This window comes from Denticeps clupeoides, chromosome 15 (genome assembly GCF_900700375.1).
Source record: "Denticeps clupeoides chromosome 15, fDenClu1.1, whole genome shotgun sequence".
In the NCBI taxonomy this organism is placed as follows: domain Eukaryota; kingdom Metazoa; phylum Chordata; class Actinopteri; order Clupeiformes; family Denticipitidae; genus Denticeps; species Denticeps clupeoides.
This window is the reverse complement of record NC_041721.1, coordinates 19,453,086-19,470,375: the sequence shown is the minus strand read 5'-3', so window position 1 is coordinate 19,470,375 and position 17,290 is coordinate 19,453,086. Positions and strand designations below refer to the sequence as shown.

General features: G+C 39.0%; 1 protein-coding gene across 11 annotated transcripts in view; it reads left to right on the top strand.

Moving 5' to 3' along the window:
- flncb (filamin C, gamma b (actin binding protein 280)) overlaps positions 1-17,290 on the top strand; it is a 60,163-nt gene that overhangs the window by 24,486 nt on the left and 18,387 nt on the right. For all 11 annotated transcript variants that reach the window (XM_028954439.1, XM_028954445.1, XM_028954442.1 and 8 more), the window contains 16 exons: positions 1,558-1,694; positions 1,915-2,108; positions 2,213-2,326; positions 6,610-6,753; positions 6,838-6,961; positions 7,068-7,228; positions 7,344-7,434; positions 7,927-8,096; positions 8,204-8,321; positions 8,449-8,711; positions 11,629-12,226; positions 12,388-12,561; positions 14,822-14,984; positions 15,133-15,293; positions 15,764-15,931; positions 16,009-16,132. In XM_028954439.1, coding sequence (XP_028810272.1) covers positions 1,558-1,694; positions 1,915-2,108; positions 2,213-2,326; positions 6,610-6,753; positions 6,838-6,961; positions 7,068-7,228; positions 7,344-7,434; positions 7,927-8,096; positions 8,204-8,321; positions 8,449-8,711; positions 11,629-12,226; positions 12,388-12,561; positions 14,822-14,984; positions 15,133-15,293; positions 15,764-15,931; positions 16,009-16,132 — 2,904 coding nt within the window. The remainder of the gene's footprint in view (positions 1-1,557; positions 1,695-1,914; positions 2,109-2,212; positions 2,327-6,609; positions 6,754-6,837; positions 6,962-7,067; positions 7,229-7,343; positions 7,435-7,926; positions 8,097-8,203; positions 8,322-8,448; positions 8,712-11,628; positions 12,227-12,387; positions 12,562-14,821; positions 14,985-15,132; positions 15,294-15,763; positions 15,932-16,008; positions 16,133-17,290) is intronic.

Sequence of the window (17,290 nt, the reverse complement as noted above, 5' to 3'; positions counted from 1 at the left end):
TTTTGAAGTGAGGAACGTAATGTCCCTGGTGCTGGTGTTTAACTCACCGTGGAGGAGAACTAGACGGGGACTTACAGCGCCATCTACATGTGTGGAGGGGGGATGAAACAGCTTTCGGACTGTTCTCTGCGTCTCCGCGTGGACGACGGAGGGTGGTAGTAGCCTAGTGGGTAACACACTCACCTATTGTGTCCCTGAGCAAGACACTTAACCCTAAGTTGCTCCAGGGGGACTGTCCCTGTAACTACTGATTGTAAGTTGCTCTGGATAAGGGTGTGGATGTAAATGTTTACCCGTCATCCAGCTTGACAAGCATGACAGGTTAGCGTTAGCTCGTTAATAACAGTAGTAAAGCAGGGGTGATATAGTTACTTTGCATTAAAAGACTAAAGACATGTTTTTATTCACTAGCCTTTTTTGGACCATTCATTTTTCAATCTGTTGTCATGTATAGCTACACTGCAAAAAAAGCTTTTCTTACCTAGTAATTTTGTCTTGTTTCCAGTCCAAATATCTAAAAAATCTTAAATCAAGATTACTAGACAAGAAAAATGGCATGAGAAAATTAAGTGATGCTTAAAACTTCTGTTTGAGATTATATCTCATTAAGATTAGTTTTCTTACCCCATTGGCAGGTAAGTTTTAAGCAAACAATCACTTAATTTTTTTGATGTTTTTTCAGAAAACAAGACATCATTTCTTATGCTATTTCATGTGTCTAGTAAATGTATCTTGATTTAAGATTTTTTAGAGATTTGGACTGAAATCAGGACAAAACTACTAAGTTAGAAAAGCATTTTTTGCAGTGTGTGTGTGTCAGTGTGAGAGTTTGTGAGTGTGTGCGTCTGCAAGTGCGTGCATCTGCAGTGTAGTGGAGAGAACAAGTTCTGACATTCAAACAAAGCCTGTTAAATTTTCTGATTTGTATTGTTCTTTAATTTTTTATAAATTATTTATCGTTCTGGCAGCTCAGGTAGCAGTCTATATTTGGCATATGTAAAGCATACATGTGTATGTTTTTTGTGTTAGTCCATTGTTATTTTATTATTATTATAAAAGGTCAAGGAGCAAAATGTTTGTGCACTTTCTAAAGATTTTGGTTCTGTTTTTGAATAAAGGGTTGGAAATGAATGCTTTTCTTGTTTTATTATCCGATTCTACGATTAATATAAAAAAAAACGACAGATTAATCGATTATTAAAATAATCGTTAGTTGCAGCCCTAGATTTTACCTCCCATAACATTTCATTTTGAACATTTTGAAAAATGTCCTTATTTTTCAAAATAAATAGTTTTTCAAAATAGTTTTCTATCAAAAATGACAGTTAATTAATAGAATAGCAGCCTAATGCATGTCTGTTGCTTAAAAAGGTTAATTGATTATTAAAAAAAACCCTTAGTAAAGTTGGAAACAGTTACTCTGGTTAAAGAAAAGCAAAAACACAATATTGCGAGAATCTTGAGTTTGTTGTTTTGTTGGGGGGGGGTTACCTCCTATTGTGCATCTGAACAAAATGTTGTAAAAATGAATCTGCTTGTTTCTTTGTTAATTTACAGTTCCTTTGAGGTGTGGGTGAGTGAGGATGCTGGACCACAGAAGGTGAGAGCGTGGGGTCCTGGTCTAGAGACTGGAATGGTTGGTAAATCTGCTGACTTTGTGGTGGAGGCCATCGGAACAGAGGTTGGGACTCTGGGTAAGTGCATCCAAGGGTCTGGTCCTTTTCTGCTTCTAGGCCTCACTATTGAGATGTTTTGACATGGGAGAAAGGGTTTACAGGATGTTAGCATATGTCTTAGGTTTCAGTGCAAACCCCCTGCTCTTTTGTCACACTTAATGTCATTTCTATGAGGTGTCCATGGTGATTTACGAGGTCACCATAAAATTAATTATAACTACATTTTGTGCATGTGCAGGCTTCTCCATTGAAGGTCCCTCCCAGGCTAAGATAGAATGTGATGATAAGGGTGATGGATCATGTGACATGCGTTACTGGCCCACTGAGCCTGGTGATTATGCAGTTCATGTCATCTGTGATGATGAGGACATCAAAGACAGTCCATTCATGGCACACATCCTCCCTGCAGCCAGTGATGTCTTCCCAGAAAAGGTTTACCACTCCTTCCAAATTCTCTCTTCATGTAGTTGAAACCAAAATTGAACCATTCAATTCTTCCTCTTTATACAAACTGAAGAATATTTGCTTCTGTGTAGGTGATGTGCTATGGCCCAGGACTGGAACCAACAGGCTGCATCGTTAACAAGCCAGCCGAGTTCAACATTGATGCCCAGAGAGCCGGCAGAGGCCAGCTAAAGATCTATGCACAGGTACAGTTCACAAGAGTGTCATTCAGCACACCAGCCTGGCTTAAATTGTATATTTCCTACATAACTATTGTGATTAAAATAGCCCCATTTCATCCATGTTATCCACTTTAGACCAAAGCTGAAAGCGAATCACCACTAGGAGGTATAGCCTGTGCTTGATATGACTCCTTGCACACAGGATGCCTTGGAATGACAGGACCAAAAAAAATTATATAGCCTCTACTGGCGATATAGGGCCTAAGCCAAGTGCACAGGGAGCACAGCATGTACAGTGCTGCAGTGTATCATAGGGAAAATGTCAAGATTCTTTTCGATTGAAGTGCAAAGCAAATATTACACTGTGCCTACTGCTGTGGTCCTATATTTTTGGCAAGTTTCTGGATGTATGGCCGGAGTTCAATTACCAACTAACTTTTAGCACATTTTGTGCTCTTGAGGCATTGCATGGTGCTCTGTCGATACATTATTATTTTCAGTGGCATACATCTAATGGCAATGGCTTTTGTAAAAAATATTTATGTTACATGTTTTACAAACACATTTGTTGCAAATGTGTTTTTTTATTTTATTTGAATGTTATTAATTCACATAGGGTAAATATATTATAGTATGTATAACATATGAACATCTATAACAGAGTAAACATGTGTAAAAATATTTTTTTTTCTTTGCTTTCAATCAGCCAGATGAAAAGTCCTACTCTCTGTCTCTGACCCCCCATCTCATGTTTATTCAAGGAGGAAAAGTTTATGAGAATATAGACTAATAATAGTAATTAAAGCTGCAAGCAGTGATAAATAGTCCCTTACATATGTCTGTGAAGATTCTCAGTCATCCAGGTGAATTTGTCTGAAAGTTTAGTCATGGCAACTCTTTAATGTAGAGAGGTTTCATTCTGCATCCACAGAACTTTGTCAATCTGAGGGAAGTTGGCTTGTCAAGCTCAGAGATGATAAAAGGCTGACTTTACTTTTGTGCAGATTTATTTGTCCACATTTAAAATCTGAATCAATAATTGATTATTTTAGAACATCATATTATGCATATGGTAGCCTAGTAGGTAAGGAAGTGGACCTGTAATCTAGGGCTGCATTTAACAATTATTTTAATAATTGATTAATCTGTCGAATATTTTTTGATTAATCGTAGAATCGGATTAAAAAAAAACAAAACAAGAAAAGCATTCTATTCCAACCCTTTATTCAAAAACAGAACCAAAATCTTTAGAAAGTGCACAAACATGTTGCTCCTTGAGCTGTTATAATAATAATAAAAAAAAAAAAATGGACTAACACAAAAAACATACACATGTATGCTTTACATCTGCCAAATATATATATATTTTTTTTAATAAAGTGCCACCTGAGCTGCCAGAAAGATAAATAATTTATAAAAAAAATAAAGAACAATACAAATCAGAAAATTTAACAGGATTTGTTTGAATGTCAGAACTTGTTCTCTACACTACACTGCAGATGCACACACTCACAAACTCTCACACTGACACACACACACACACACACACACTGCAAAAAATGCTTTTCTAACTTAGTAGTTTTGTCCTGATTTCAGTCCAAATCTAAAAAAAATCTTAAATCAATATACATTTACTAGACATATGAAATAGCATAAGAAATGATGTCTTGTTTTCTGAAAAAACATAATAAAAATTAAGTGATTGTTTGCTTAAAACTTATCTGCCAATGGGGTAAGAAAACTAATCTTAATGAGATATAATCTCAAACAGAAGTTTTAAGCATCACTTAATTTTCTCATGCCATTTTTCTTGTCTAGTAATCTTGATTTAAGGTTTTTTAGATATTTGGACTGGAAACGAGACAAAATTACTAGGTACGTTTTTTTTTTTTAGTGTAGCTAATACATGACAACAGATTGAAAAATGAATGGTCTAAAAAAGGCTAGCGAATAAAAACATGTCTTTAGTCTTTTAATGCAAAGTAACTTTAGCACCCCTGCTTTACTACTGTTATTAACGCATTAACGTTAACTTGTCATGCTTGTCAAGCTGGATGACGGGTAAACATTTACATTTACAGCATTTATCAGACGCTCTTATCCAGAGCGACTTACAATCAGTAGTTACAGGGACAGTCCCCCTGGAGCAACTTAGGGTTAAGTGTCTTGCTCAGGGACACAATAGGCGAGTCGTCCACGCGGAGACGCAGAGGACAGTCCGAACGCTGTTTCATCCCCCTCCACACCTGTAGGTGGCGCTGTAAGTACCCACTCCTCCGCGGCAAGTTAAACACCAGCACCAGGGACATTACGTTCCGCACTTCAAAACGGAACTAAAGTAGGATTCTGTAGTGACTTACCCTGCTGCTGAACTCCCTTCCTCCTCATCAAACACGCGTTTCAGGTGCTGGATCATTGCCGTGGTGCTCCCGTGCCGTGCCATGTCACTTTTGCATATTTTCGCGCAGATTCCTCTGCCTCCGCCATGTATCTGTCCTCTACCTCCGCTCGTTTTTTTTCTATTTTTGCTCCGCGCTGTCTATGAGGCGCCAAACTCTGCTAGTATCTGTGCGCGAGAGAGACCGAGTGTGTTCACTCCACTCCGCGCTCAAATAAAGTTTATTTTTTTTAATAATCAAACTTCTCCGCGTCGCACGACATAACGAATCGATTAGGAAATTCGTTGCCAACTCTTTTAGTAATCGATTTTTATCTATTCAATCGATTCGTTGTTGCAGCCCTACCCTAATCAGAAGGTTGCCAAGGTGCCACTGAGCAAACTGTCCCAATACACTGCTCCCCTGGCACCTTTGGCTCCCCATGGCTGCCCACTAAGGGTGATTGGTTAAAATCACACATTTCATTGTGTGCAGCACGTGTCCTGTGCTGCAGTATATCACAATGACAATCACTTCACCTTCACTTTCTCCTACAGTCCCTGACAAAAGTCTTGTTGTTTATCTATTTTGTAGAAACACCTGCTATTAACCTGACTTTTAATTAATCAGTGTTAGAAATAGCTCATATGAAAAGCTAAAACCCTACCAAATGATGTTTAATGCATTGAAATGAATTAGTTTCACTGAAAAAAAGATTTATCATTTAATCAAGACAGAAAGGTCAAATTGTGGCAGGTTTTGTCGCCTATACAGAAATTGAACAAATTTACTGGATATACAAAAATATGTTAGCAAATTAAGTAGTGGTGCTCTGAGATCCAAATGTAATATCTTGTATGACTTCCATGAGCTTGAAGGACTGCACCCATGCAGTTTGGAAAGGATTCATACAATTTATTGATGAAGTCATCAGGAATAGCAAAGAAAGCAGTCTTGCATGCCTCCCAGTGGGAAAAGGGCTGGCCTTGAATTTTTGAGCCAACCATCGGCAGTTATCTTGCGGGGTTTGCCTGACCTGGGCTTGTCAAAAAACGTCGGCAGTCTCTTCAAATCTTCTGCTTAAATCCTCTGTACGTGAAGCTGAGACACTTTGAAGGTGTCTGCCACATCAGCAGTGGATCTTGTCTTCAGCCTCTTGATAATCAACACTTTAGTCTCAGGGTGAATCTAGTTGCAGTTGATGTGTCTAGTTGCAGTTGATGTGAAGGTCTAGTGTACTGGGGTTCTTTTTATACACACCTGACACCTAATTCATCCATTATTAGTCACAGATAAAGCTCATATGACAAGGCGCCAACACTTTGCAAAAATTGACTCAATGGGCTTTACCAAGCTTTGAATATTACAATACTTTTTGACAGTTTTGTTTTGCACTGAAACATTATTACAAAAGCTGTTGGGAATAAAATGACAAGCGACAAGACTTTTGTCAGGGACTGTATATTTATCTGTGCTTCCATCTCTGATCCAGGCATGGAAATGTCGGCCCTAAGTGGCTTGCAGCCATACAGGTAATATTAGTCTGTTATTATTGACAAAGGCTAAAAAGGCAAAAAAATTGTATGGAAATTAATATATAAGATAATATATTTATATTGTATTTTAGATGACCATCTGGCCCTCACAGTGTCTGCTAGACAAAGAAAAAAGACTATCATGCTGAAAGCAGAGTGTGGCAATCTACATTTCAGTGATCAGCTGCAGGGGAATAGGGTTAGGCATATATTTGCTTCCAATTTCAACAAGTATAGGTCACAATGCAAACTTTTGCATTACAGCTGGAGAGGACACAGTGAGCTAAGTTGATAGTTTACTTTCTCTGATGGGGGAAAGTGAGAAAGAAGGTATGGCTTATATGGTTTCCTCAGTGTTCTGTTTGAATTACTGATGTTTCTTCTCCTTGTTTAGGATGCAGAAGGATTCCCAATTGACATACAGATAACTGAAAATGGAGACAGCACCTACTTCTGTGTATACATGCCATCAAAACCCATCAAACACACCTTTATCATCACCTGGGGCGAAGTCAATGTCCCTAACAGTCCATTCAGGGTACAACAGCACTTTTGCAACTATTGAAAATGTCTTGAGTTGATTATAAAATTTGGTGATTTGAATATGAAAATATGTTATAAGGTGACCATTGGAGAAGGCAGCCACCCAGAGAACGTGAAGGTGTATGGACCTGGAGTGGAGAAGAGTGGACTGAAGGCTAATGAACCCACATACTTCACTGTTGACTGCAGTGAGGCTGGACAAGGTAAAACAGACACATATACCTAAACATCAAAATGTATAACTTTTTTACATGCCTCATTACATTTAATGAGACTATATGGCATTGGCTTTTAAATCGTGTTTGGCAGGGGATGTCAGCATTGGAATCAAGTGTGCTCCAGGTGTAGTGGGACCAGCAGAGGCCGACATCGATTTTGACATCATCAAAAATGACAATGACACATTCACTGTGAAATACACCCCTCCGGGTCCAGGACGTTATACCATAATGGTGCTGTTTGCTGACCAGGTGGGTGTGTCTCTGTGAGACATGACATGACCTGACATGACCTGAATGCTTGTTCAGACAGTGACATGCTAAAAAAAATCTGTCATAAAGTCATGTCTTTGTGGTACCAACATAGGAAATACCCATCAGCCCATTCCGAATAAAGGTTGACCCTTCCCATGATGCTGCAAAGGTGAAGGCCGAAGGTCCTGGTTTAAATAAGACCGGTAAGAGAAAACAATGTACCATTCTGATAAATGCTGTAAATGTAAATGTAAATTCATTAAGCCTAATTTTGTTCACGTATTTCCAAATTCAGTTCATATTGATTAAACCTATTTATATTAAATACATGCAGCCCCCTTATGAAGTAATATAACGAATTATTCAAAGAGTAATTTTTGGCCAAACTGCTGTTAGAAAATTTATACATCTATAAATTGCTGTGTCCCGTCCTTGTTCTGTCATTCGTCATTCTACCTAATTTTGTGGGTTTTAAATCCCTGTGTTAGTTAGTCAAGCAGTTTTCTGCTCTTTCCTTCTTGCCACATGTTTCCTGACCTTAAAGGAACATTCCTGGAGTGTTTAACACATTATCAGGGCATCCTAAGTACTTTTTACTGTTGTGTAATTTTGTAATTTTGTTTGTGTAATTTACATTTTCATTAGTACATGAAACTGACTTGCCTGATTCTAAACCTCCATTATCTTTCTCTTAGGAGTTGAGGTGGGAAAGCCGACCCACTTTACCATATACACCAAAGGGGCAGGCAAAGCCACACCTGAAGTGCTCTTCACAGGTTCAGGCAAAGGAGACGTTGTCTGTGATTTTGAGATCATTGATAATCATGACTACTCCTACACTGTGCGCTACACTGCTGTTCAGAAGGTGCAGCCCAGATTCATAGCATTTATGATTATAATAAATGTATAACTTTTAATTGTAGCAAATACGGTCTATGTGTTTCACATTTTTTTCATCCATCCACATTACAGGGCAATATGAGTATATCTGTACTACATGGTGGAGACCCCATACCCAAAAGTCCTTTCAACATCACCATTGCCCCTCCCTTGGACTTGAACAAAGTCAAAGTCCAAGGGCTTAACAACAGTAAGCATATTACAGATAGGAACACTGAATCATATATTGTAGAGTGAAGACATTTTCTTAAAAGTTTTCTGTTTCACGTGGCAATGGAGAGTGATCTCAACTCTCTAGTTATCTGTGTGATCCACAGAGGTGGATGTCGGAAAAGATCAGGAGTTCAGCATCAACACCCGTGGGGCTGGAGGCCAAGGCAAGGTGGAGGTGACGATCACATCCCCTTCCCGCCGACCAATCCCCTGCAAGGTGGAGTCTGTCACATCCAACAAGGTGCACACTGTGAAGTACATTGCACCTGAAGAAGGATCCTACAAAATCGAAATCAGCTATGATGGGAATCCTGTGTCTGGGAGCCCTTTCACTGTGGAAGGGGTCATGCCCCCTGACCCCTCAAAGGTAGTGTTTTTTAATCTCTGTAACCAGAAGTGAACTACCACTTTGGGGAGCCATTAGAAGACACCAATTGAAGGAAGTTCCTCTGAATAATTGCCTCCAGTTTTTGGATAAAACATATCAGATGCTTGCTATTCTGCAACAGCTTCCACCATCAGTCTTTAGTATCCTGTCCTACCCTCTACAGATTAGCATTAACATCACAGGAGTTGCAATACTGCAAGAAAAATATGTGGAAAGGGTGGAAATTGCATTGATCTTCTTAATATGACTCCATTAATTATTAGCAAAGTTATTAACCTCTTCTGATGTTACCTGGACATACAGATGCATGGCACAATAGAATTTAGAGGAATTAATAATTTACTGTTGCAGTTACAAGGATATTTTTTATGTAAAATGGTACCAATGTTATCCAAAGACCCAAATTGGAGAAAAGGAGAAAGAACTAGAGGGAAAGCCAGAGAAAGAGCAAGAACCCAAACTCTGAAGAGGAAGACTGTTCCTCAGGGAAGTAGGGGGAAAGCTGAAGAGAAAAGCCCAGGAGCGAGGTGGGGAAGAGCCCCCTGTATGAGGTCTGAAAAATTCATTCATACTGGACATGTGGTTCTCAAAAAAGTTGCCACGGACTAGGTTGTCCTTTGATGTTTTTGCTTTGTCCAGAGAGAACCCTTTATTACAGGTATGCAGGAATGCAGTGGTCACCCCACATAAGACCTTCCCATCTTGACACTTGAGGCCATCTGTTGACGTTTTGGCCATCTGGTGATAGTCCTTGTTTTTTGAGGGGGAGATTGGCAGATAATATGGTGGATCTAAATAGACACACTAGACATGGATCTGGAATTTTCTGCTTTACATAATGAAGTTGACCATGACCATGCAGTGCTTGAGATTGTGACTTGGTTCAAAACTTCCCTGCACAATCCTTCAAAATCATGGGTACATACTATATGTACATGTATAGTAGACACATAGAAGACTCATAGCATTTATGATTATAATGAATTTATAACTTCAGAAAGCATAATGAAAGCATTTTCATTATGCTTTTAACATATGCTTTTCTGATTTCATTAACCAGAATTTTATGGGAAAGACTAGTGTGTGGTGAGGCATGTGGAGTAATTAGTCTAGCAGGTTCCATGCCATATCTATGTACCCATTACAATGTTGGTAATGGTTCCACGGACAGATGTTCCATGGTGTGTGTCATCCCCTTCAAATGACACATCTCAATGAAACAATTATGAGCTGTGTGGTATTTTGCTGTCCCAGAGGGGGAACAGTCTAATGTTGATGAGAACACATTGTCTCCAATTTCAATATACATTTTTTTTTGCATGCTTTTCTATCACATTTATCTAATTATTATATGCAATTTTTGTGACACCATGCCCACTCCATATAGTTTCTTTTACTTTGGTAAAAATTGTATTGCCAGCCGCCTACCATTTTTCAACTATCTGCACAGTGACTTTACTCCTGGACCCTGGTGCAAAATGCAATAATACAAATTTACAAAAGTCATGACAGGACTACACACAGTATAAAAAATGCAAATGTGTTACCGAAGCGTACGTAACATTGTCATGGGAAAAATTCATCAGGGTTAGAGATTAAATGTAGCAGTTCCTTGTTTACAATTATTTTACTTGTGTAACATGCTTGTAAGGAAACAAACCATCAGGAGGACACAGGGTTTATATTCAAAAGGCAGGGGTAATTACAATGAAAACCACACAAGGCCAAGCTCATATCCAGGCCCATAAAAGACTTCAACTAAAACATAAAACTAACTCAAATTTATAGAATTAATCAACTTAACAAACACACATACATGCACACATACACAAAGAGACAAAGGGAACATTTTAAAGTGGCTTGGCCAAACCAAATGACACAATGGGAAACTAAATGAAAAACTAATTATGAAACACATACAGGCACCATAAAGCAAATTGCCAAATCCCCCCATAAAACCCTGAAAAATGTACAGATTCAATAAATAAATCAAATTAACTTTTGATTTATGGGTTAAAATATTTAAACTATTCCTGATAATAGAACACCAGAATGGATGTATGCTACAATAAAAATAAAAACAAATAGCAAAATATGTAAAGTTGTAAGTTTGATGAGTAAATACCATATTCTGTAGAATGTAACAAATGTCTAAACAAGCTTTTTGTCCTGTTGCTTGCTTTTGAGGGCCAAAATCCTTTCATCCCTCATTGCAAAATGAGCTTTTTGGAAGCCATCCTTAAAATACAATAGTTGAAAGTACAAACTTACAAGTAGTTCAAGCAGACATCGCCTTCATTTAAGACTATAGTGAAATCCTCCTCAGAGGCAGTGGTGGTTAAGGAAGCGGTCCTGTAATCAGAAGGTTGCCGGTTCGAATCCCAAAGCATCAAGGTGCCACTGAGCAAAGCACACTGCTCCCCGGGCGCCTGTCATGGCTGCCCTCTGCTCACTAAGGGTGATGGGTTAAATGCAGAGGACATTTTGTTCTGTGCACCGTGAGCTGTGCTGTGTATCACAATGACAATCACTTCACTTAGAAATTACATATTTACTATTAGATACTTTTAAAATAAATTCTGCTGTAGTTTAAGACAAGCATATTTCTAATAAAAGGCAAACAGTGAACTGGCTAATTTTGAGGAATGTTTGTGCAATCAGAATGCTTGTGTGTTAAAGCTGTAATGCTAAGTGAATTTCCTAAGGATTGTTAGTATGAAACAAGTTATGCAACGTCTTACTTAGCTTTGCTTTGTGCTGCTTTGTGATGCAGCATTATATGGGATTCATTTTGACTTCCAAAATAAATGAAACAGTGGCCTATTCATGGAGAATTGGCAGAAAATCATTATTTTGGCCACTGACACATGTTTCATTATGCTTTTTGTTTATTCAGGTGCGTGCCTATGGACCAGGCCTAAAGGGCGGCATTGTTGGAAAACCCGCCCCCTTTGCCATTGACACCAAGGGTGCTGGTACTGGGGGTTTGGGTCTGACTGTTGAGGGACCATGTGAGGCAAAGATTGAGTGTCAGGACAACGGTGATGGTTCATGTTCGGTGTCCTACCTGCCTACAGAGGCTGGTGAATATGCTATCAACATCCTGTTTGCGGATGCTCACATCCCTGGCTCACCCTTCAAAGCCATTGTCCAGTCTGTCTTTGACCCCAGCAAAGTTACGGCCAGTGGTCCAGGCCTGGAGACAGCGAAAGTCAATGAGGCTGGCTCATTCACAGTGGACTGCTCCAAAGCGGGTGAAGCAGAGCTCACTATCGAGATCATCTCAGATTCGGGTGCACAGGCAGAGGTACATGTGCAAAACAACAGTGATGGAACCTACTCAATCACATACATCCCCCCATTTCATGGCATGTACACCATCACCATAAAATATGGTGGGCTTGCTGTACCCAAGTTTCCCACACGAGTGCAGGTGGACTCCACCATTGACACCAGTGATATCAAGGTTTATGGACCAGGAGTGGAGCCAAGAGGTAAGAATGGTAACATAAAAAACATGTGATTCTAACACATCATAATTCCACAAAGTTTGAATTTGGGTTTCCATTCAGTGCTTATGCTGAATACTGATTGTGTCAAGTCCAACTGAAAATGTGTGTGGATTAATGTAGTTTTGTGTTTTGGGATTTCTCAGGTGTCCTTCGAGAGGTCACCACTCATTTTGTTGTTGATGCTCATGCTGCTTGCAAAACTGGGGGCAAACAGATACAAACCCACATTGTTAGCCCTTCAGGGTCAAGCACAGATGCCTACATCACAGACAAGGGAGATGGAACTTATAACGTAGAATATACTGCCTATGAAGATGGTAAGACTCTTTAAAATGCCCACACACTATCTATAACTGCTGGATCCAGATCTGGTTTATGGCTTCCAAAGCCCATCCCAGTTACATTGGGAATAGGATTGGGACTCATGCCCATTGCTGGTCACATACACCATTTACTTTCATGTGATGCCAATCATTGAAGTTTTGACTGCCTTCTGACATTAAGACATTTAATTCCATATTTGGTTATGCATATAACCGTGGTTACACTGTAAAAAAAAAAAAAGTTATTTTTACGAAGAAATACTGGCAGCTGTGGTTGCCAATACAATGATGTAAAAAGTACATAAAAAATGTAAACATCTTTACAGAACAATCTGTAAATTTAACAGTTTAAAACTGTTGTAAATGAAAAAAAAAACATTTTAAACATGTAACTCTAATTGACATGTTTTGTTGAACTAGCATAACAATGTTGTTATCAAACCTTTTTTTTTGGTCATATTTACATGTAGTTGTTGCTTATTGGCCATTGAATCTCACTCAATTTCACTAAAGAATAGTATAAAAACTACAGTATTTAACTGTAAAATCCTCATTATAATACCGTATTTAAACTGCATTCTCCTGCAAATTTTACTCAAACACTTCTTTATATTATAATGTATGTTGCAGTATTAAAAACAATTCTACTGTGAAACCATCTAAATCCTGCAACTGAATTCTCTGTAAATTATATTAATTGCAATTTAAAAACATACAATTATGTTCTATTACTCTTATAAATTGTCTCAAATATAAACTCATACTGCCTACCAGTAGTTCTCTATCATAATTATTTTTCAATGTTACATAAAAACAGCTTCTGGCAGGCAGGCAGAAAATTCCATTTAAACTACACTGCCTTCTTACAAATGTTTGGCTTTTCCCAGTAACTTGAAAAACAAACCGCATTTAAAAAAGCATTTAAAAGTAAATTGTGAAATACATAAAGATGAAATAAGTCCAGTAATAGTGAGCTTATCCAAGTATTTATTAATTTCACAACCCTTCAAACTCTCTATTGGTTTGCTGCAAAAACGGCAGGTTATCATATGTCAGACTAACAACCTGACTATTATTATGCCATATTATTAAAGTTTGTAACCTCTGCCAAAATAAAAGCTAAATGCTGCCTCCGCAGCATTTACAGCCTGCTCCGCCCTTTTTGTAGAGAGCATTTGTTACATCCCATCTGAAAACAGCGAGCATAGAAGTAGAGTTGCACATGGCATTCACCTTTATAACAGTGGTGAAGTCAAACGGCACATCACAGAGTGATGTTTTATGCTATAATATCCTTTGTCCGCAACAAGCATTACAGAGACATAGCTACCCTGGCAGTCAGCGGACACAATGAAAAAATGTTTAGTAGTCCTTAACAGGGTCGCGGCTGCTGGAGCCCAACCCGGTATGTTCAGTGCAGGGCAAGGGACACTAGAATTGCCAATTCACCTAGTGTACATGGCTTTGGACAGCAGGAGAAAACAGGAGAACCTTGCAGCACAATTAAGTATGCAATCTTTACACACTCAAAGCCGGATGTGTGAGGCCATGTGCTAACCACTGTACCACCGTGTAGCTCCTTGTTTTTTAAATAATGCTATATTGTGATGTTTGTTTAGCAGATCACAAAAGCAATCACATCAACTGCTCAAATGTTCAAGACATGAAACCCTCTCTTGCCAATGTTAAACAATTATCCTTGTACTTTACATAAAATTACATTTTCACTCTTTATGCTTGTGGGCAAAAGTCCGGTAATTCCTTTACTGGGCACCATTATTTTATTTTTTTTAGCTGAACAGGAGACATGTAGCCATTGTGTCTTTGATCAATCAGAAACTGAAGAGAACCACTGGTGTGGGTTTATAAATTGTTGGTGACTGGCTGCAGATATGGGGTTCTGTCATACTGTGTCCTGCTGTATTCTGAGACAGAAATATTGCCTCCTATGTCCTTCCCAGAGTCATGCAGTGACACCTGATTAGTATTCTGCCTAGGACGGTCACATTGATTTTGTAGTAATTGCTAGTCCCTTGTGAAAACACAGTGGACATTGTTTATGTGAGGAGCTTGTGTGTTGAATGCTGATATGCCAAGGAATTGATCTGCATTCTTCTCTCCTGCTGCCTGTTTTCTTGTATTGGAACCAGATGTCATTTTACCTTTAGCTATATCTGGGTAAGGTGAGTGTTTTTATTGCATAAACCTGCAGTCATTGACTAGATAAATTGTTTGAATATGAATATTTTTGCAGGTATGCATCTTATTGACGTACTGTATGAAGACGTAGCAGTGCCCAAGAGCCCTTTTAGAGTGACTGTAACAGAGGGCTGTGACCCAGGTCGGGTTCGAGCATATGGGCCTGGTCTGGAGGAAGGCCTCGTCAACAAACCCAACTGCTTCACTGTTGAAACCAGGTAACATAGAGGATAAATGGCAATATTTCACCACCAACAGTATTTTATAGATTTTATAGATACCTGCTAGACAGTTTAGAATTTTACTGTATTATTATTTTTTTCTTTACCATTTTTCTTTTTCTTAATTCATTCTTCTCTCCCTCAGAGGTGCTGGTACAGGTGGACTGGGCCTGGCTATAGAGGGTCCTTCTGAAGCTAAGATGTCTTGCAAAGACAACAAGGATGGGAGCTGCAGTGTGGAATACATCCCCTTCACTCCTGGAGACTACGACGTCAACATTACGTTTGGGGGTTTGCCCATTCCAGGTGTGACGTCACTTTTACCACTTGCGTAATTTCTTATTGAATTCCTTAGTACTTCTCCTCCAATGTTATTGCGCTGACAGCTGTGTCCGATCTAAAGCCCAGTGGGGTAGTGGTTGGCCTAGCAAGTAAGGAAATGGACCCGTAATTGGAGGGTTGCCGATTCTAATCCCAAACTACCAAGATGCCACTAAGGTGCCACTGAGCAAAGTATTGTCCCCACACACTGCTCCCTGGCCACCTGTCATGGTTGCCTACTTCTCTGGGTGACATGTCACAGGCAGAGAACACAGGTGTGGTGCAGTGTTTCGCAATGACAATCACTTCACTTTTACTTTTTCACTTCTACTTGACAAATCTCATTAAAATAATTTGTGTTTCAGTTCTGAATCAGTTTGATTGTCTGACTTGATGGTTCACTTGATGGTCTTGACTTGATGGTCAACCTTTTTTGGGGGGGCATGGACCCATAGGTAGTCCTTTCAGAGTGCCTGTAAGGGAGCTGGTTGACCCCAGTAAGGTGAAGTGTTCAGGTCCAGGATTGGGGAGCGGTGTCCGAGCCCACGTTCCACAGACCTTCACTGTGGACTGCAGCAAGGCAGGCCTGGCCCCACTGGAGGTGCAACTGTATGGACCCACAGGTGGGAGCAGAGACACACCCTCAGTCTCTCTTGTATTCAGCCAGCTATGTGCTAACTGCCATGTGTCCATGTCATAGGAGTGGCTGAGCCTGTGAGCATCACGAATAATGGCGATGGTACACACACCGTTAATTATACGCCAGCTAAAGATGGACCTTACACTGTCTGTGTCAAATATGCAGATCAGGAGGTGCCTCGTAGGTAAGACCTTAAATGACTTTGTGTGGATGACTTTATAGAAAATTAATAAACTGACATGTCTGATTTCTGTATTGTTTTTATCTGATATAGAGAACATTAGTGGGTAAACAATAACAGACCATTCCAGGATTTAATGCCGGTCCCTGTGAATTTTTTGCTACCATCAAATTGTCTAAATCACTGCAACCTTTCTGAAAATGAGACCAATAGGCATTTCCTCTCATGAATTTCACTAATCATAGCTTCCCCCCATGCAAAAGTGAATGTCACCACACTTGTTTCCTTATTTCTGACTGATTATTCCAGTTTTAAGTGACAACTGGTATCCAGATTAACTGGTATGTGTATTTTACCTGAAGATGGGAACAGTATCAAATTCACAGATATTCACAGATTAAAATGAAATAAAATAATACATTTACAATAACAATACATGTGGCTAAGAGACTGTATTTAACCTCAGTATGACATGTGAAATATGCTAGACTTCATATGACATACACTGTGTGTACAAAAACAAAACACTCATATTTGTTTGAGGTACATCACTTCATGCACCTCTCCTCTTACTCTGATGCACCATCACTCTGAAACAGGGTAAATCTGGACTCATCAGACCACATGACCAATATCTAATATCCAATATCAATAGCAATACCAATATCAAGAGTTCAATCTTTACATTCCCTAGCAAAATAAAGCCTTTTTTCTGATTAGCCTTATTGATCAGTGATTTTCTGAAGGCTCCACAGCTGTTTAGTCACAATCCCTTGAGTTTCCAACCATATTTCTTCCAAGAAGATGATCGTTCCCCACTATCCATCCAGTTTGTTATAATGTGTTATAACATTTCATAACCCAATTTTATTAGTTTAAGGAATCTTAAATATTTCATGCATGCCAATAACTTGACCCTTCTGAAACAGATTTTCCACAACCATAGGATGCATCTTCTGACATGAGGGTTTAAGAAATAAAAATCTACTCATTGTCAGCTGTAAACATAAATGTCCATGCAGTACTTATACAATGGGAGAGTCTTTGCCTTGCCTTTGCATTCCCAGTGGTGACTTTTTGGAACAGGCATTGTATAATGCATGAGGTCGCAATATGAAAGCCTTAAGATTATAGATGAATTCAGCGACATGATAAAAATGA